At 40.4% G+C, this 20,325-nt stretch overlaps 1 protein-coding gene across 13 annotated transcripts in view; it reads left to right on the top strand.

The window, feature by feature from the left end:
- The window catches only part of SYNJ1 (synaptojanin 1), a 99,777-nt gene that overhangs the window by 64,146 nt on the left and 15,306 nt on the right, over positions 1-20,325 (top strand). For 9 of the 13 annotated variants that reach the window (XM_063601298.1, XM_003823995.4, XM_034948274.3 and 6 more), the window contains exons 19-26: positions 6,469-6,625; positions 7,224-7,341; positions 7,442-7,657; positions 10,999-11,077; positions 14,008-14,170; positions 17,749-17,958; positions 18,562-18,705; positions 19,345-19,383. In XM_063601298.1, the coding sequence (XP_063457368.1) occupies positions 6,469-6,625; positions 7,224-7,341; positions 7,442-7,657; positions 10,999-11,077; positions 14,008-14,170; positions 17,749-17,958; positions 18,562-18,705; positions 19,345-19,383 (1,126 nt within the window). The remainder of the gene's footprint in view (positions 1-6,468; positions 6,626-7,223; positions 7,342-7,441; positions 7,658-10,998; positions 11,078-14,007; positions 14,171-17,748; positions 17,959-18,561; positions 18,706-19,344; positions 19,384-20,325) is intronic. The other 4 variants (XM_055105250.2, XM_034948271.3, XM_003823994.4 and 1 more) reach the window with 1 other exon arrangement.

Here is a 20,325-nt window from a genome sequence, read left to right as displayed (position 1 = left end):
GAAATTGGGCATAAGACAATATGAGGGGTGGTCTCCTCCCTTATTCCCCCCTTTGAGAACTTCACTCATTAATGGGAGTTCTCACTTTCATCCTCACTACCCATGTCTTCTTGCAAGACAGATTGATAGTGATTCATATGGTACACTTGCGCTGAAGCATTTTGGTGAGCTAAGGTAGTGATGAAGCTTTTTATCATTTGAAGAAGTACAAGTAGCAAACAAGGAAGCAGTAAGCAGGTTCCTATTACTATTATAACTCCTATTATAAGAGTTTTAAATCCTCCTAGCACTGGGAACCATTTTTCAAACATGGCCCCCGGATCAAATCCATGCCACACTTGCACAGGCACATGTGTCAGTTTTGTCATATCTCTAATTATGTCTTCAACTACTTGCCCTTCATCATCTGTGTATAGACAGCATTTAGTAAGGTTAAATTTCCCACAGACCCCCACCTTCAGCTGCTAGCAAGTAGTCGAGAGCCAATCTATTTTGATAGATAGCATTTCTCATCTGAGACTCTTGCCAGGGCAGGATAGTCAAGGCTCTGCCAGTTTTATTAGTGATTATTTCTAAGACAGCTTGTAACCGTATGATTCGGTTGAGCATGTGAATGGGGCTCCAGTATCCCCACGAGCCATCTTGTGCCCAAGTAGCAGGTCTGTAATATTGTATGATTCTCTCAGGGGGCCATTCATCATCTTTCCAATTTCCTATAGCTATGCTTCTCTTTTCTCGGGCAGCATAGACAGGGAAACCCAGGAGTTTGCCTGTCTTTATGGGCAGTAGGAAGAAAGATGGTTTAATAGTGCCAATAACACAACTACCTGTCCACTGGTTGGGTAATTTGGCACAAGCTCTATGCCCACATATACAGTATAATCCAGTGGGGGCTGTCCAGTCCTGGTGGGACTCCGGATGGGTCCACACGGTTTGCAACTTTGGGAATTTACTAAATGGATTCCTTTCTGTGTGATTTGAACTCCACCAAGTGACTGTTTTTGTGGTACCATTATACAGTTTCTGTCCCAGACAACTAAGTCATCCTACGGGGTGAGTGAATTCTTTTCCTTCTCCAGCTATGCAATATTGTCCAATAATTGAGGTTTTTAGGACCCAGAAATTATCAGGGTGATTCTTTTGAGCTGGGAATTCATCAGGAACTGGGTCTGTAGGTACTAATTCTCGGGCTTCTCGTGGCCATTGATCTCCCATTACAGTTCCTCCACATACATAATGTGAAGCGACATTGAGAGACTAGGCTACATGCTTGGCTAATTGCAAAAACAAATTTCTTGTTTTACCTGGAATTTCTGGTACTGGCACATTTAGTTCATCATAGAAAGTTTGAAGCACTGGCTCAGGAGAGAGTTTGTAAACTTCTCCTCGAACTAAGATATTTACTCGAGGATCCAGTCCAGCCCCATCGATTCCTAAGGTCACACGCTCCCCTTTTTTCCAGCGAGGATCAAGGGGATTGGTTATTACTAGCTCTAAGGGGTTACATTGTCCCTTAGTACAGGAAGGGCCACTTTTTCCTTTCTGAAGCTGCACTGGATCCTTTTCATTTTTTATCCAAGTGGCCCAAATGACACCAGTATCCACATTGATTTCCACACAGTCCTAATTCATGACAAATATACTTATTTTTGGTCATATAGCCTTTTTCCCAATCAAAAGCCACACCCCTTCCTAACTTATTGCTCTTAATGCCAGCACAGGCATCAAATTTCAAGATTATGCATTTGGGCACCCCTTTTTCTTCTGTTTTGGCTAATACTTGTATCATTTACAAGTCCCCATCAGTCTTCAGTCCTTAATCTTACTTCAAAAACTGTGGACCTGGGAGGCTCAGAGGGATCATAACACACATCTGGGCAGTCGTTTCCTGGGCTACATACCTCGTACTGAGTGTCATTATATAAACATGTTCCTTTTAAAGTTCCTAGGCATTCATAGTAACTATAGAACAGAAAGATTGTTTTAACTTGTTACCCTACCTCAGTAACCTGATGTATACACTGAGAGCATCATCCTCTTTGCGGGGAAAATCAGTGGAAGTTTTTACTATACAAGTCCAAATTATAAGGAAAATGAGTCCCACGATGATTCTCCTCATGCCTCGGCCATGCGTAGACCAGTCAGCTTCCGGATGTGACTGGAGCAGGGCTTGTCGTCCTCCTCAGAGTCACTTTCAGGGGTTGTCTGGGCTCGGTTTTGCCTCCCAAGTTTCAGCAGCTGCAGGTTTCACATGGCTGTGGTGGATCCAGGCTGGGATTCCTTCTCCTTTACAGCCGTGGGGGTGGTCAGGATGATGGTGTGAGGTCTTTTCCACTGTGGCCGCAAAGGGGCTACGTTCCAGTCCTTGATCCACATGCGATCACTTGGAGAGAAAGGGTGAACTGAGGAGAATAAGCTGACGGGACACCTCTCATTTACCCAAGTTGAGATTGTTTGTGTAATTTTTCCCAAAGCCCGTAGCTGTCACTGTAACTCAATTTCACCTAACTCTCGGGGAGTGCCTGGAAGTCCCCCTAGTATAGGAGGAGGCCTATGATACAGTATTTCATAAGGGGAGTATCCTGTTAGAAGGGATGCATCTAATTTTAAACAATACCATAGGAAGGGCCTGTATCCATTTTAATCCTGTTTCCTGACATACTTTCCCTAAACTATTTTTGATAGTCTGATTCATTCGCTCCACCTTTCCAGAACTCTGAGGTCAGTAGGCGGCATGTAGTTTCCAAGTGATTCCTAATGCCTTTGCTGTCTTCTGTACCGAGTCAGCCACAAACACCGGCCCGTTATGTGAGCCAATTCGTAAGGGCAGTCCAAACCTAGGAATAAGATCTTGGAGAAGCACACGGGTTACTTCGTAGGCCTTTTCAGTTTGTGTTGGATAAGCCTCCACCCACCCAAAGTACACACAAGAACCAGCAAATACTTGTTACCTTCACATTTTGGCATTTCTGTGAAATCCACCTGAAGACCCTCAAAAGGAGCCGCTCCATAAGCTTGTATGCTGGGTGGAACAGTGGGGCCTTGCCTCACATTGCGCTGTCAGCAAGTAACACACCATTGTGCTACTGCTTTGGCAAGGGCTGGCAAGTGTGAGATGTAGAAGTACCGGCCTAACAACTTTTCAAGTGACTCTTGACCTAGATGAGTGGTTTCATGCATGGCCAGTACGACTGTGGCTCTCAGCAACTGTGGCACAGCTACCTTCCCATGTGGCAGTCTGATCCATCCTTCTTTTATTACTTGCCCCACTTCTGTGTGGAAAAAGTCTTTTTCTTCCTTAGAATAGGTAGGTACCAGGTCAGGTGTTTGAGGGAGTAAGGGGGCTGCTACTGATGCACAGTAAGGGGTAGATGCTGCTTTTTGAGCTTCTGAGTCAGTTTGGGAGTTTCCTAAGGCCACTGAGGTGGAGGCTCGCTGGTGTCCCCTGCAGTGCATGACTGCCACCTTCTGAGGTTTCCACACTGCCTCTAATAATTGTAGAATTTCTTGTTGATATTTTATGTCCTTTCCCCTAGAGTTTAACAGGCCCTTTTCCTTATATAATGCTCCATGCACTTGGAGGGTTAGAAAGGCATATCAAGAGTCAGTGTAGATGTTTACAGTCTTACCTTCACTGAGTTCTAGAGCCCGAGTTAAAGCAATGAGCTCAGCCTTCTGGGCTGAAGTGCCCTGTGGCAATGGTTTGGCTTCAATGACAGCATTCAAAGTTACCACCGCATATCCTGCACATCTTTCTCCATGTGGATTGATGAAGTTGCTCCCGTCCATGTATAACTCCCAGTCTGCTGATGCCCATGGCTGGTCCCGAAGGTCAGGTCTGCTAGAATAAACTGAGTCCAACACGTCTACACAGTTATGCTTGACCGGGCTCTCTGATACTGGGAGCAGGGTGGCGGGATTTAGGGTGTTACAGACGTCAGTGGTTATGCGGGGATTTTCACATAGCAAGCTTTGGTACTTGGTTAATCTAGCATTTGTTAGCCAATGATGTCCTTTGGTATTCATCAAAGTTACCACAGTATGGAAGGCCTTTATATTCAGGTTTTGCCCAAGGGTTAGTTTATCTGCTTCTTGTGCTAACAGGGCCATTGCTGCCAGGGCCCTTAGACATGGGGGCCAGCCTTTGGAAACCCCATCTAGTTGTTTTGAGAGATAGGCCACTGGCCTTGGCCAGAGCCGCACAGTCTGGGTTAAAACTCCAACTGCCATTTTTTATCTTTCTGACACATAGAGTGTAAAGGGGTTTGTCAAATCTGGTAGTCCTAGGGCTGGGGCCAACATAAGTTTTTCCTTTAACTCATGGGGGCCTGCCATGCGCTGCTGTGGTGAGGCGTTCGACCGGGGCAATTACCTACCCGGGAGTGCTCTCAGGATCCGCATTGCTCAAGCTGGCTGGAGTCCCCCACAGGGATGTGCCACAGGGCAGGCCTAAGCCACCTAAGGGGCTGCCTCGACCATCCGTTAATCACCTCACTTCCCGGTCGGGGAACCAAGAAATGTAGCAGGACGAGCCTCAGACAAGAACCCCTCAGACACCGAGTTGTAGAAGGAAAGGGCTTTATTCAGCTGGGAGCATCGGCAGACTTGCGTCTCCAAAAACTGAGCTCCCCGAGTGAGCAATTCCTGTCCCTTTTAAGGGCTTACAACTCCAAGGGGGTCCGCGTGATAGGGTCATGATCAATTGAGCAAGCAGGGGGTATGTGACTGGGGGCTGCATGCACCAGTAATCAGAATGGAACAGGACAGGGATTTTCATGATGCTTTTCCATACAGGCCTGAAATCTATAGGTAACACAAACAGTTAGGTCAGGGGTTGATTTTTAACCACCAGGCCCAGGGCGCAGTGCTGGGCTATCTGCTTGTGGCTTCCATTTCTGCCTTTTAGTTTTTACTTCTTTCTTTGGAGGCAGAAATTGGGCATCAGACAATATGAGGGGTGGTATCCTCCCTTAAAAGTAATAAAAATAGGAAAGAGAAAACCCATAATAATTCCCATAAAGAAAAATATATTATGTATCTATAAGATTCACTTTCAAATAGAAGGATAAACTTTTTTTTCCTTGGTGATAGTTTAGAATCTTCATCTTTAGGGCTGTTTTTTTTTGGGTTAAGTCCTGTGGTTATTGACTTTTCTTTTGTTTCTATGTCATCTGACTTTTGAAACACTTCTTAAAGCTTATGACCACAAAATTTGGGAAGAATTTATTACATTTTTTTTTTTTTTTAGGTAAAAGGATCAGTGGCCATCTGGTATGGTGCCTGGTGATCACCAGACTTGAATCTTTGGGCACCGCATTACCTTTTCAGGCCTCAGCACCTCATTGAGAATAAGATATCAGGCTAGATGTTTCCAGAATCCCATTTACAGTTCCAAATGTCTCATATAGCTCAAAGATCAGGCAGAATTCCCTTATTCATGTAGTTAGTTTAATCAAATGTCAAACAAGTGGTATTGAAGCAGGATATTTCCCTGACTGCTTCGCAGGTGGGAACTGGAGTGCATGGGCACTGGTGGGGCGAACTCGGCTCACTTGACCCACTGCACTCCACCCCTGTAGGAGGGGGAGTTCTGGTGAGTGAGTGCAGGAGCTGGGGTGAGCGCTTTTGGGCACCGGCAAGAGCGAACTTTGTACCAGGCCTGTGGCAGTGTCTAGGGGAGGGTGCCTCCAACCCCTGAAGCCCCACAGAAAGTGTTACAGTGCTGTTGTAGCTCTGCTGCCTGCAGATGGCTTAAGTGTTAACAGCTTAGTGGAGGGTCAGTGCGACAGCCTTATGCTCCCACACTCATGGCACCCGAGTTCTTATCTGGTGTCCAGGAGGAATGAGGTCACATGAACGAATTGAAGATGGTAAATATGGGGTATTTTATTGCCGATGAAAATGGCTCTTGGCAGGAAGGGGAGCTGAAAAGGGGACAGAGCAATAAGATAATCTTCCCCTGAAATCCAGCCATCCCATGGCCAGACTCCTCTCCAAAACTATGCTGCCAAGCTGTCCCTTTGAAGTCAAGCTGCTTCTCTCTGATATCCAGCTGCCTCTCCTCTCTCTGCCAGCTGAGCCTGGGGTTTTTATGGGCACAGGACTGGGGGCAAGGCAGGCCATGGGTGGTTTTGGAAAAAGCAACATTCGAGCGGGAAAACAGGGATATAAGTTCTCATTTGGGGCTGTGGTAACAGACTTTTTGGCTTGAGGGTGGGACCCAGCAAGGGGACCCACCCACTTCTGCCCAGAATTTCCCTGTCTCCTGTCCCTATGGGTATGAAAAATGCTATGTCTCAGGTTATTTTTCTAAGCTTTGTTCCATTCAGCTAGAAGTGTTCATCAGACGCATACAGATTTCTTCTGAGAGCATCCAGCATGTAATAGACATTTAATGGATGACTGTCTGAATGAAAACAGAACTTGTTGCTGTTTGGGAATAACTTACTTTGTATATGTTTATTTTAGATTTTTAGAGGATTTTTAGAAGGAAAGGTAACCTTTGCTCCGACATATAAGTATGACTTGTTTTCTGACGACTATGACACCAGTGAAAAGTGCCGCACCCCTGCATGGACAGACCGTGTCCTTTGGAGAAGGAGGAAATGGCCTTTTGATAGATCAGGTTGGGAAATGGGCTTCTTTATTTAAATGAACTAATGTAAACTTATGAGGAAGCAGGGAATGACATAATATCAAATGAGGAGAATATTGTTTTTCAAGAAACGTTAACTGGAATAGAATAAATAAAATTTAAATATGTCAGATTTTTAGAAATATTATCAGATCTGTTTATAATAACTTATTTAATTTTTCAGCCTATTTTCATATAATTTCATGTAAAGAGAAGCAAGGAAATATTTTTGTGAAATTTTTAATTGAAGCTAATTTAGGTTTTTAAGCTAACTTTAGTGGTTTGCATATGTTTTGAACTGCCACTTGTCTCTTAAATTGTTTATGAAACACCATTTAGTCCCAGTCCTTTAAGTAATCTTGGAAATAAAGCCAGATCTTAATTTTTACTAAATAAAGAATAAAATGATAACTTTACCAAAACCTTTCGAATTTAAAGGTATTTAGACTGCCTGCCTATTACCAAGTGTTTCTGGCATTCCAGCCTCAAACCACTGAAGCTCATGAAAGGAAGGAGAATGCCTTTTTGCTCTACACGATCTGTCCTGCTCATACAGCTTCTCTTGTGTTTTCATTTCTTCTGACTGCAGCTGAAGATCTAGATCTTCTAAATGCTAGTTTTCAAGATGAAAGCAAAATTCTATACACGTGGACTCCAGGCACTTTGCTGCACTATGGAAGAGCTGAGCTGAAGACTTCTGACCACAGGTTTAAGCAGTCTCAGTTTTTCTAATAGTGTTTGAAATTTGTTTGAAATACACCCTTTTAAAAACATTTCTAATACATCTATCTTCCTTTATGCCTTAAGGCCTGTCGTTGCCCTGATTGATATAGATATATTTGAAGTTGAAGCTGAAGAGAGGCAAAACATTTATAAAGAAGTAATTGCAGTTCAGGGTCCACCAGATGGTACAGTATTGGTCTCAATCAAAAGTTCTTTACCAGAAAATAATTTTTTTGATGATGCCTTGATTGATGAGCTTCTGCAGCAGTTTGCAAGTTTTGGTGAAGTTATACTTATAAGGTAAGATGTTTATTATGCAAAAGTAGCTTGTGATTCATAAACAATCATTTCTATATAGAAATCACCTTATTTGGGGAAGGAGAGAATTTTAAAAAAGAAAGATACCACCTTATTTAGTGTTTAGTATATGAGTATTTTTATTTCCAAACTAAAGCAAGATCATACTGTGGATATTATTCTGTAGGTTTTATAACTGAATTCTCAACTTAGAAAGCTTAAATGAATAGTGAAACTTTTTTTTTAAGACAGGGTCTCACCCAGTCACCCAGGCTGGAATGCAGTCATGTGTTCATGTCTCACTGCAGCCCCAACCACCCAGGCTCAAGCAATTCTCCCACCTCAGCCTCCCAAATAGCTGGGTCTACAAGTGCACACCACCACACCTGGCTAAGTTTTGTTTTGTTTTGTTTTGTTTTTGTAGAGGCAGGGTTTCACCATGTTGCCCAGGCTGGTCTCAAACCCCTGGCCTTAAGCGATCTGCCCAGCTCAGCCCCACAAAGTGCTGGGATTACAGGCGTGAGCCACCATACCCAGCTAACCAGTGAAACTTTATGTGAACAATTGAAAACAAAAATAGGTGCAAGTTCAGATATGAACTCCCACGATTCCTATACAATAGAACATGTAACAAAACCCTATAACAAAATGAAGCTGTGATTGCTATTTTTTTTTTTTTAAGGAGAGATAAGAATGACTCCCTCCCTACCTCAGTTAAAGAAATTTGAGTAATTTTAAGTATATTTAATTTCTAACAGAGATGTGATGACTAGTCAAGAGTCATTCCTTCTAGTCTTGGTTTCCCTCATTGATCTAGCCATCTGCCTTTTGCAGAACCAGATGCCTGTTTCCTTGTTTTAAAAACGTTCTCTTCCAACTATACAGCAGTTTTGAGAGACTGAATGATGTGCATGTGTGCATGTGTTTGGATTTCATAGGGAAAGAGGTACCATTAAATCCCTTTAAATACCATTCATTTGCTTAGTTAGGTATGTTTGATAGATATTTGGTGGGCAGATCTCTATACTAGTTGCTGTAGAAGAGCAGAGGAGAAATGGAAGATACAACTCCTGCTTGTAATCTAGTAGGGAAAGTCAGCTTGTGTGTAATGACACCCCCAGATCCTAAAGGGCGTAGTCCACAGAATTAAGATGGTATGGCTTCTACAGAGTGAAAATCAGAGACACCTTAAGTCCTTTCAGAGAGTAAATGAACAAATGGAGAAGAAATTGTGTTTAGACTTTCCTCAAATCTTTTGACAAAGATCTATCCCAAAGCTTTCAAATTAAACAAATCAAAACATTTCAAAAATCTTAAGGTTCTTGAAAGTACACAGTGAAATCTGCAAGTGTACAGATGACAGTATACTTTGCCAAGTACAGAAATGCCAAACCACCAGAAGCATCATGTAGACTGTGTGAGTGGGCAGCAGAGTAGCAGATAAATGTCTTCCTGAGCAAATGTAAAATACTGCACTGAGCTACAAAGAATCCAAACTGTGTAAGGGATGAAAGACTCTGATACAGGAAAGGGACCTGTCTTTATAACCCAACCTCTAAAGAACTTGTTAAATTGAAGCCAGAAGGTTTCCCACAAATGTTTGTCATCATTAGGAAAAGTATTGGTAAGAAACTAAGGCATTAACCTAACATTATAAAACCATGGGGTGTCTCCAACCTGGAATATTCTGGTTGTTAAACCCCAAGATGACTAAGTTGGAAGAGAAAAAGCAAACACTGAAAGTCAACAAGGAGAGGATCTCTATAAGTAGTGAGAAGAAACTGATTATTACCTTTTAGTCTAGATTAAGACAGCCATTAAGGAATGAGTAAACCCTGTGAACCCCTTTATTTTTAAATAAGAGGTTCCCTGGAAATGTGTATGGGATAAATTTAAATACGTATAGATGCTTACATTAATTGAAGGAAGAGTCTAGAAGCTTTTACTGTAGTGAGTGAAAGCAGGAAGAAAATATAGCTTCCAAAAGAACTTACATAAATCAATAGATATAAGAACCAGAATCCCTCGTTAAAGTTAGAAATGTGTAAGGGGCACATTGCTGATTGAGAATAAGGACAAAGATATTAACCCTAACCCAGGACCACAAAAGTGTTGGTACCTATCAAAGAACAAATAATGTTTGGGGTCTTAGGGGACTGGTGCAGCATAAATGTATGCTTACAGTGGTGATTATAACCTTTGGAGGAGGGATAGTCTCCATTGCCAACAATCTGAAAAAGATACCTTCGTGTAGTTAGGTAAGAATGGTCTCCCTGTGTATTTCAAAGGATAGCATCCTGCAATTTAGTTTTATGCCAAAGAAATTGAGTCAGTTGCCTTGGTCATATCTGTGGGATTGTAGAAATCGGTTCCCTCCAGGCCCTTGATTTTACCAGGGTGAAGTACTTATGCACACTTTTGTTTTGGCCTTTTCCTCTTAATATTCATAATTCATACTTTGGAATCCTAGTTTAAGTAGGGGGTTAGGGGGAGAGTGATACTCTGTGTGTGTGTGTATGTGTGTGTGTGTGTGTTTGTGTGTACATGTTTTCCTCTCATTGTGGAAAAATCTGTAAAGATTTCTGAACTTGTGGTTTAACTCACCAAATTATTTCTGTAATAAGATTGATAACATCATAATTTGTTCTTTTTTGAATAATAACTTCATTACATACCCGCGACCCTCTTCAGAACTTCTTCTGTCCTTTTTATTTTTTTTTTCCTCTTGATAGTTTTTTTATTTCAAAAGTAAAAACTTGGAATCCTATCAAAGACCATTGAAGTCCCAAAAGAGTAAATGTTTGTCAATGACGAAAGACAAGGAGCATAACTTATCTAAGGCTTCTTGGGGCCAGTCTGGTTTTGTTTTCTTTCACTGGCAACTCTCATCTTTTTTGATCATAGGAAATTTTCTTCAGGGAAGTCACTGAGACAGTGAAAATACATAGTACTGGGTTGTGGGGTCAGGAGACTTGGATTCCAGCCCTGTAACTTATTCTCCTTATAGAGTCACTTTGAACAAGTCACTTAACCTCTGTCCCTTTTTGCCTTGTCAATGAAATGGAGGATTGGATGGGACTGGATTAGCAGTGATCACAAATGGAGGTGCACAGACTCATTTCTTGTGGCTGTTCCATTAACATAGTATTTGAAATTGGAGTTAGAGTGTTTTTAGGGGAAGAGTGCCCTCTCCAGGTCACCACCAGCCCTACCTGCGCTCCCTCCTTTACTTTTTACTTCCTGGCCTCTTGTGGCCCTTGTTAATGATCAATAATCATGGGAGTAGTCACTGAGCTTGTTATGTCTATGTTATTAATTATGGTTTTTTATTGTTTTTCTTAAAGATTTGTAGAAGATAAAATGTGGGTTACATTTTTGGAGGGAAGCTCTGCCTTGAATGTTCTGAGCCTAAATGGTAAAGAGGTAAGGTAGCATTTGTTGATTCTAAACCATTCTGAAATTAAATGTCTGAAGATGGTATGATATTTGTATAGACATGCAGCAAGATTATCTAAATGGGAGGGGAAAAGACCTTATGGTATGTTTGAGGAGTTATTTAATGTTTTTTATTTAGACTGGATTTCTGACTAGCCTAGGCGTATTTTGGCCCCTCCCCAGAGATATTAACTGTTGATATAGACTAAGAAGGAAACATGTTTAGCACCTAATTTGATTTATTACATTTTATGATGCAAAAAGTTTTAAATTTTTAATTGGGGGTAGTCTGGCTTATCTGTATAGTAGAAAAACATTCTATCAAGTGAAGAAAATGCATTATGTACCAGAAAACAAGGGAGAGAGGTGCTCATTATTCCTAGGAATTTGTTTCATTGGCTTGGCTTACCTAGTTATCTTCTTCAAACATAACTAAATTAATTTCCAGAGATAACAGATCCATCCCATTGAAGTACTTTAGAAATTTTTAACGAATGGAGATATTCCTAACCTGTGATTTGAAAAGTCATTGATGACGGAAACTTACATTGTTGGCCTGGAATAGTTTTACTTCTCTGAAGTGCTTCATCTGTCATTTTTTTCTGAACTCTTTTAGACCCAAATCCTAAATTTCTAAGTATATAGTCAGTGCACAGGATGGATTGTACTCTAGGCCTGATTCCTGCAGCACTGAGCAACTCTGTGAGCACTGTCCTGAGCTGCTTCTTCTGTCACATCAACTTCTTTGGAGAAAAAAAAATTCTTTGTATGTATTAGGCTGGGTGCGGTGGCTCACGCCTGTAATCCCAGCACTTTGGGAGGCCGAGACAGGCGGATCACCTGAGGTCAGGAGTTTGAGACCAGCCTGGCCAACATGGCAAAAACCTGTCTCTACTAAAAATACAAGAAGTAGCCAGGCGTGGTGGGCGCCTGTAATCCCAGCTGCTTGGGAGACTGAGGCAGCAGAATCACTTGAACCTGGGTGGCAGAGGTTGCAGTGAGCCGAGATTGCACCAGTGCACTCCAGCCTGGGCAACAGAGCGAGACTCTGTCTCAAAAAAAAAAAAAAAAAAATTCTTTGTGTGTATTGCTTTTGAAATAGGTTTTGTAGAGTTTTGTTTGTTTTCCTAAATGTAATACTAGTATACTCATGTAAAATCATGTATCAGGAAACATGGAAAAGAATTAAAAATAAGACCACTCACATAATGCTACCATTCTGAAGTAATTTCTCTTAACCTTCATATTAGCATATACATATGTAAATACAAATGGGATTTTATATACACACAAACACATTAACACAAATGGGATATGCGTATACGCAAACACAAATTGAAACCGTGTTATAAAGCTATTTTCTTACTACCTCTTATGACTGTGTCAGGGACATCTTAAACAAATATGTCATTTTTAATGGCTTCATTAATTTCATTTTGTGAATAAATATATACATTTATTAAACCAAACTCCTATAGACATCTAGATTATTTCCTATTCTTAATTATTAAAGCCAATATTCCAGTGAACCTCTATGTATCTTTTTGAATTTTTTTTGGTCTTCTAAATTTCTTCCTTTTCATTTGGCCCTGGTCTCTACCAAGGGGATATTCCTAAGGAATTACATCTTAATTGGCCATTATGGTGATAGGTATTTAAGAATGCTTGTTAGTATTTTTTGATGAATATAAAAGAATTTTGTTGACTTTGAAAAGTAATATATGACTTGTAAAGCGTGTTAAGTTCTGAAATTGGATTGATTTTAGTACTCATATCTACTTGGCAAGTAAAGGATTATGAATTCTTAGGATTCTGACTTTAAAGCTCAGTGTGGATGCTACATTACTAATAAACACAACTGTGCCACTCAGTTCAGCAACTTTCAACCTCTCCATTATTATGCCTTCAAGGAATTCTACTATCAGTAACACTTTGAGCTAAGGAAGATCTGTACCCACAAAGGTGCCAACTGTCAGCACAGCATATTGATCACAGCTACACAGTTCATTTGCAAATACCAAAAATATTCACATCTTGTTCACATTAAGAAACTCTTCAAACAAAGGAAATTGAAACTATGTGGGAGAGAGATTAAATTTAGAAAGCAAGTTTGTTATAAGAATATGGGTTTTAAATGAGAACTCCTTTCTAGTGCACATTTTATCCTTGACCAAAGAGTCTTGCTGTTATCAGCAAGTTTTTTTGAGAGTATTTTTTAAATACATTGACACGATCTGCTATAATTTGATTATAATGTCTTGGTTGTCTTAGATTATACTTTAGTCTAAAAGTCACCCAAATTTATAGAGAAGGCAGAGTGCCAGTTTCACAGGTAGAAGTCATTCTGTTTTTAGAATGATTAATTTTTGTTGAAGATTTAAAATGGTGTTCAGTTCTCTTAATATTCTTCTGACATTTGAAATGCTAAAACTGTATAGGTTAGCACTTAGCAGCTGACAATATAGCAGCTCTTAGGACCATATGCCAAGTTAGGAAAGACCAAATGAACAGGAACAGGAAATGCATTTTAAAGATTTTCTGCTGTCTCTTTTGTAGTTGTTTCACCTGGGAACAATTACTTAATCTGTGAATCAAAATTAAGAAAGTATAAAGTTATGTAGCAGAGTTGTTGGTGAATTTACATCTGGCCAGGAAAACATAGTGGTTGTAGCAAAGGAAACTTGCATCTCTGGGCAGCCTAGAAAAGATCTTTATTTATCACCACAGGTGTTTAAAGGGAGAACTGGGAACAACCTTTAAACTAGTTTGAAATTTAGTATATGTGAAAGAACTATGCTGAATTGTCTAACTAAATTAACTGTCTATACCATTGCATAGTTTAACGAAGTCAGCCTCTTTATTCCAAAATAGTTAGCTTTCATGTTAATCTTTATTTTATATCTCTTTTACTCCGCTAGTTATTGAATCGGACTATAACTATTGCTTTAAAAAGTCCAGACTGGATCAAAAATTTGGAAGAAGAAATGAGTTTAGAGAAAATTAGCATTGCATTGCCATCATCAACAAGCTCTACCCTGCTTGGTGAAGATGCAGAGGTTGCAGCAGATTTTGATATGGAAGGTTTGTTTCTTAAACACATTTACTTCTTGTAGTTCTAGATATGTTTTCTTCCAATCTGTAAAGTCTTATTTTCCAAGTTCATCTTTCTTCTTCTTGGGACGTACATAGCACTATTAATTAGAATGTATTTTGGCCAGGTGCGGCAGCTCATGCCTGCAATCACAGCACTTTGGGAGGCTGAGGAGGGTGGATTGCCTGAGGCCAGGAGTTCAAGACCAGCCTGTCCAACATGGCGAAACCCTGTCTCTACTAAAAGTACAAAATTTAGCTGGGCGTGGTGGTGCACGCCTGTAATCCCAGCTACTCAGGAGGCTGAGGCAGGAGAATCGCATGAACCCAGGAGGCAGAGGTTGCAGTGAGCCGAGATTGTGCCACTGCACTCCAGCCTGGGCAACAGAGCGAGGCTGTCTCAAAACAAAACAAAACAAAACAAATTTATTTCACATCATATTGTGTTTATTTTGCGTATACTTTAAATGTATTTACCATTCTTCCATTCAAATATTAGGACCTTTACAAATGTTAATTTATATTCTTATTGGATAAATACCCAAATTAGTATTGTTGGTGTATGGTTTAGTCCCAATAATTAAAGTTGAGGTAAAAAAGTAGAAGTTCCAAAAGGGTATTCTAAGAACAGAAATGAATTTAAGTAATTACGCCGAAAATTTCCTTAAACATGATTTAAAAATGCATTTGTTTGATGGCAACATTATCAAAAGAAAAAAATTTTAAATGCATTTGTTTTCTAACACAATATGCTATTCTAGCCAGTTTTTCATTAAAATGCATACCTTAGATTATAATAATACTGTAATGCCCTGTATAGCTAGGTACCACATTTAAGAGTTGAACGTCTTACAAGGTTATCTCATTTTCACATTATCTGTTCATTTGTTTACTCAGTCCACACATATTTATGTAGTACCTTTATGCCAGATACAGCTGGGTGCTGGAGATTCGACAGCTGTGGTTCTTGCCTTTCCAGAACTCATAGCTTATTGGGTGTTACATGTAAGTAAGCAGGCAATTATAATAAAGTGACATAAATGTGATAATGAATGGTTTTGTGGTAGCTCATGGGAAATTTGCTTAACCTGGATTTGGGAAATTGGGCAAGCTTTCCCAGAGGAATTGAAATTTAAGTTGAGAATCCAAAGACTCAGGGAGAATGGAATTAATGCTATAGAGGAGTGATCCAAGAAGAAAGCATGTGCACAGTCTAAGTGGGGATAAAGAGGATCCAAATGGATTATGGAGGGATGTTTGTGAGGGAGTAAATGAAGAAAAGAAATGCAGAGAGAGAAGTAGGTGTGGGATGGAAGATGAATTTTGTTTCGGATATGTTGAATTTGAGATGTTCATGGAGTCAGTCAAACATGAGTCTGGTGCTCAGGAAAGAGCTCTGGAGTCAAGGCAGCTCTAATAGCCTGCAAAGTCATGGGCATTTGTTAATATAACTTTGGCCAATAGGATTATGACGAGACAGAAGAGAATGAATCGAATATGGAGAAATACAGACCTGGGATTGAGTATGTGGAAACACAGAGTTTAAATATAGACAGAAGAAGGCTGCCCGTGAAAAGAAAATGAGAAGGAACAATGGCAATTGTTTCTAGAAATGTCAAAGAGCCAAGAGAAATTCATGGCTTAAAAATCAAGGAAAGAAAGTGGAGCATGGAAGGGGAGTAGTCAGTGGGTCTTGTAACACAGAAAGATGAGAAGAAATGAGGACAGAAATGTGTCCTTCTGATTTAATAACAGGAAGGGAAGCTGTTGTTGACATTTCATGAGAGTGATCTCGGAAGTGATGAAGTCAGATAGTGGTAAATTGATATGGATGGAAGGTGAAGAAGTGGAGAAAAGTGTCTGTAGACAACTCTTTAAGAAAGTTTGGGGGGAAAGAGAAGAGGGCAATTGCTCTAGGAAGATTGGAGGTCCTAGGGTGGTGGTTTTGGATGGGACAGGCTTGAGAATGCACAGTGCTAATGGAAAAGTAGAGGAGAAAGGGCTGATGGTTTGGGGGAAGGGCAAGGCAGAATAGTAGAGCAGTGTCACTGAGAAAATTAGGCTGGGTGGGGCCCATTTGTTCCATCCTCAGATACCCAAGTGACAACCATGTAATGAGACTCCAGCTTGGGGGCAGGCTGTTGAAGTAGGGGTTCCCATCTTAAGACTTCCCTCTTCTCTGTGAAGTGTTGAAGTGATCTGCAGGAGTGGGACAGCTCACAGTTTCAGGAGGGTTAAGGAGTTTTGCAGTAAAGCTCCTGAAGAGCAAAGGGTGAGGGGAAGAGCAAACCAGCAAATCATGGAATTGCCAGGCACTTTAGGCCAGAAGAGACTGAAAAGCATAATTTCAAATGTGACTGCAGTTGTCAGGACTGGGTGGTTTTCTTTAGCAGAGGCAGTCAGCAATCCAAATGTTACCACAGAAAGATTAAACAGGGGAATCAGTGCAGGGATGGGGTTATGTCAAGCACGTGCAATGGAAGAAGAGTGAAGTAGGGTAATGTTTGAGATGAAGAACCATAGAATCTGAAGGTAGGTACAGAAGAAAGCAGAATCAGATGGAGGTAAAAGTTAGAGGGATCAAGCCCTGGCTTCTGAAGAAATCAAAAGAGAAGGAGTAGCCAAGGGAGAGAACTGAAAAGCTGGGAGGCCAAAGTCAGAATTAAGCTTTTGAGTTTATTATTTCAGAAGAGTGCAGTTCTGAGGGGTGTGGGTTAGGAGTGAAGGCGAATGTCCATAAGGATAGGACCAAGGCATTTTGCTATTGAACAAGTTGTCCACATGGACTTTGATGCCACGCAGAAAGATGGTGCGGGACCTGACTTACAGTCTTGCTCTCTGCTTAGTCCTCAGTGAGTGGGTTCAGGAAATGGAAGAATGGACGTTGGAGATGACTGTACCAAGTGGGGGTAGAGGGTGTTACATAAATTCCTGATGGCATAGCCTCAGAGCAGTAGGACTTTTTGTTCAGGGTTGGAAGACTAATGTTCTGGAATGGCAGTTAGGTTGCAAGGGTTACCTTGACCCCACTTTCCTACCCAGAAGTAAGTGGAGATGAGGAGACCCTGGGGGAGAACCAGTGTTTACTTAATTAAAGCAAAGCGTGTCTTCGTGGGGTGAGGGTTGCAGGGAGGAGCCTTCTGGGGGAAGACTGTGTGGCTCCTGAGAGCTTGTTGACTCTGAGGCTGGACCTGGGTTAGGCAAGGGAGTGGGGCAGTTCCACAGAGCACAGTGGACAGGTTTGGAAGGAGAGCAGGAAACTTGAGTTGGCTTGCACTGGAGAAGCTGCTCTGGGGCATATTGAAAGCCCATTGGGTCACCCCAGCTCCAAGTGGTTGGTCACCTGACATCTTATTGCTCAGAGACAATAGATATCTTTACATCTTCTGAAACAAGCATTTCTACTAATTGTGGTTTTATACATGCCTTCATGCTTAATCCATGTGTGTTTGCAATGACATAATGTTCATATTTGTTTTGTGTATTTTAACTTTTTAAAACCTAAGGTGAAAAAAATCTCTGAGCAAGTTAAAATGGAGTTATCTCTGATCAAGCCTGCTTTTCCTTAGGTGATGTTGATGACTATAGTGCTGAAGTGGAGGAACTTCTTCCTCAGCATCTCCAGCCATCTTCAAGTTCCGGCCTTGGTACTTCCCCCAGCTCTTCACCCCGAACTAGTCCCTGCCAGTCACCTACGATATCAGAGGGTCCTGTACCTTCCCTTCCCATCAGACCAAGCCGAGCACCGTCAAGAACTCCTGGGCCTCCCAGTGCACAGAGTATGCATTTTATTTGAAAGTTTTGTATGGCTTCCTGTGGCCAATGTGCTTGATGTTGGAGAGTCATCGTTTAAGTTTCATACCTAGGTGATAAAGTGCACCCTGTTTTCTCCGGTACAGAATAGGAAAACTTGTAGATGATAAGCTCTCAATGGAAAGGAAACTTGCTATAACTGTCACTAGATGACAATTGTTCTTAATCTTTTTTCTATGTGGTTAGGTTTGTCTATGTCTTATAACTGATGATTTTCTATGGTATGAACCCATTAACTATTTGAGCTTTTTCTTCTCTCTACTGGCCAGACTACAAAATGGCTTAACTCAAACAATACTTTGTGCATATCAGTAGGGCCACTTAGTAAATTAGCTTTCAGCACCTGAGGCCTAGGTAAGAAGTCAGCACAGAGGTAGCATTATTGCTGCCATGGTACCAAAGGGCAGTTTAATAGTAGACTGCTTTTGTTATTCATACTGAAAATACATGCCCTTTCTTTACACCATTGTGCACATTTTATAGAACATTACACATATATATGAAGGACTGTTCCCTTCTGTCAACAGCTACTTAGAACCTGATCTTCTTACCTCCTGTGGGCTTTTTAGGTTCTCCTATTGACGCGCAGCCAGCAACGCCGCTGCCGCAGAAAGACCCCGCCCAGCCCTTGGAGCCCAAGCGGCCGCCGCCGCCCCGCCCGGTCGCCCCTCCCACACGCCCGGCTCCCCCACAGAGACCTCCTCCGCCTTCAGGTGACAACCTTTTATTATCATTTCTGCTAGATGTAAAATTCTTCACTCTATTTTAAAATGTTTTGCATGTTTTCCGATCTCTAGCTTCTGGATTTTACTGTTTTTTCTATCATTATTGCTATTTCTTAGCTTTTCTCTAAAGAACATGGTAGGCGCAACAGACAAGGTAGAGTGTTTGCTGAGTAGATTCCTCCAAGGTGTTTTCACAGCTGCCTTTAGCTGCCTTCTCACCAGCCAACCAGAGAGGTTTATTTTGTTTTTGCTAATTTGATCTAGTTAGGCATGTAAACTGTTCTTAGGTAAAATTAGGTTTAATTTTTTTCAAAATCCTCATTTCTGGATGATTTATAAGCATAAAATAATTAAAATGTACTAATTTCTGTAAAAGTATAATAAAACTGGAGAGCATACGTATTAATGTACAATTGTATGTATTTGTTTAATGTTCTTTTAAATTAAATATAGTACTGTTACTTCAATTATAAGCATATGCATTGAATAATAGTTTTTGTAGTACGTAGATAATATGTAATTCCTGCATGATACTTGATGTCATGGATACTATAGCAATCTTTGACATTTCACTTCTGTATTTAATGTCATTTCCTTTCTGCTGCCTATTTTCTTATGAACTATAAGGGGCTAGGAGTCCTGCACCCACTAGAAAGGAATTTGGAGGTAACCATTTACATTTGTTAGCATGTGTGAATCGTGGTTCATTAATGTTTTACACCTGAAAGACATTTTAGGTTTGTTTGATAAAAGTCAAAATGAATGACATTCTAGTTTAAAACTAATCCACAAATAAAACTAATAAAGGTTTTCATTTCCCAGGTAGGCTGGGATTGTTCATCAGGCCTAATTTTTTTTTTTTAATAAATGTGGTTGATTCATTTACAAAGATTTAATACCCAAAAGTTATATTAATTTTAAAAGTCATTCAGGTACAGTAAATACAGAACATTTCCCAAGTATCTGATTAGTGATACATTTATTTTCTAGTGGAAAAGCTTTTGGATTAGCAAAGAACTGTATGATTTTCTTTTCCTTTCTTCATAAGGAAATTTTTATTCACAAAGGGTCACTTTTTGTTTGAAGTATAGTTTATTTGGTTTACATGAAAACTCACAGAGCTCAGTTGGAGTTATACATTTGACAAGTTTATTTAATCTAAATCTCAAGAAAAGATGAGATGAGTTTTCACAATTCCTCAGAAGAACTTTTACAAATCCAGTGTTACTAAGGCTCACTGTGCATGTGTAGCCTGGTCTGTTTCTATTGTAGCTTGCCTAGTGACATGGCTGAGCAATTCAGGTCTTACTACAGACTGACTTTGCCTGTGTGTAGATCTTAATGACTGCGTGTGATAAGAATAGCTAAATTATTTCAGCATTACAGCTTCTGCCGAATACAGCTAAGTGATCATTTCTCCATTGACCTACAGAAAACATTTAATTTTTCCCTTTTCAAGCTCCTGCTTTTATAGAAAACATTTAATTTTTCCCTTTTCAAGCTCCTGCTTTTATTTAAATTTCCATGATAATTTTTGCTTATCTTCTGCTTTAATTAGGAAAACATCCTGTAGAAAATAAATTTAAAATGAATCTGTCAAAAGTTATA

Source organism: Pan paniscus, chromosome 22, assembly GCF_029289425.2.
Source record: "Pan paniscus chromosome 22, NHGRI_mPanPan1-v2.0_pri, whole genome shotgun sequence".
Taxonomy (NCBI): domain Eukaryota; kingdom Metazoa; phylum Chordata; class Mammalia; order Primates; family Hominidae; genus Pan; species Pan paniscus.
The sequence above is the reverse complement of the archived record's forward strand: the minus strand, read 5'-3'. Positions and strand labels throughout refer to the sequence as shown.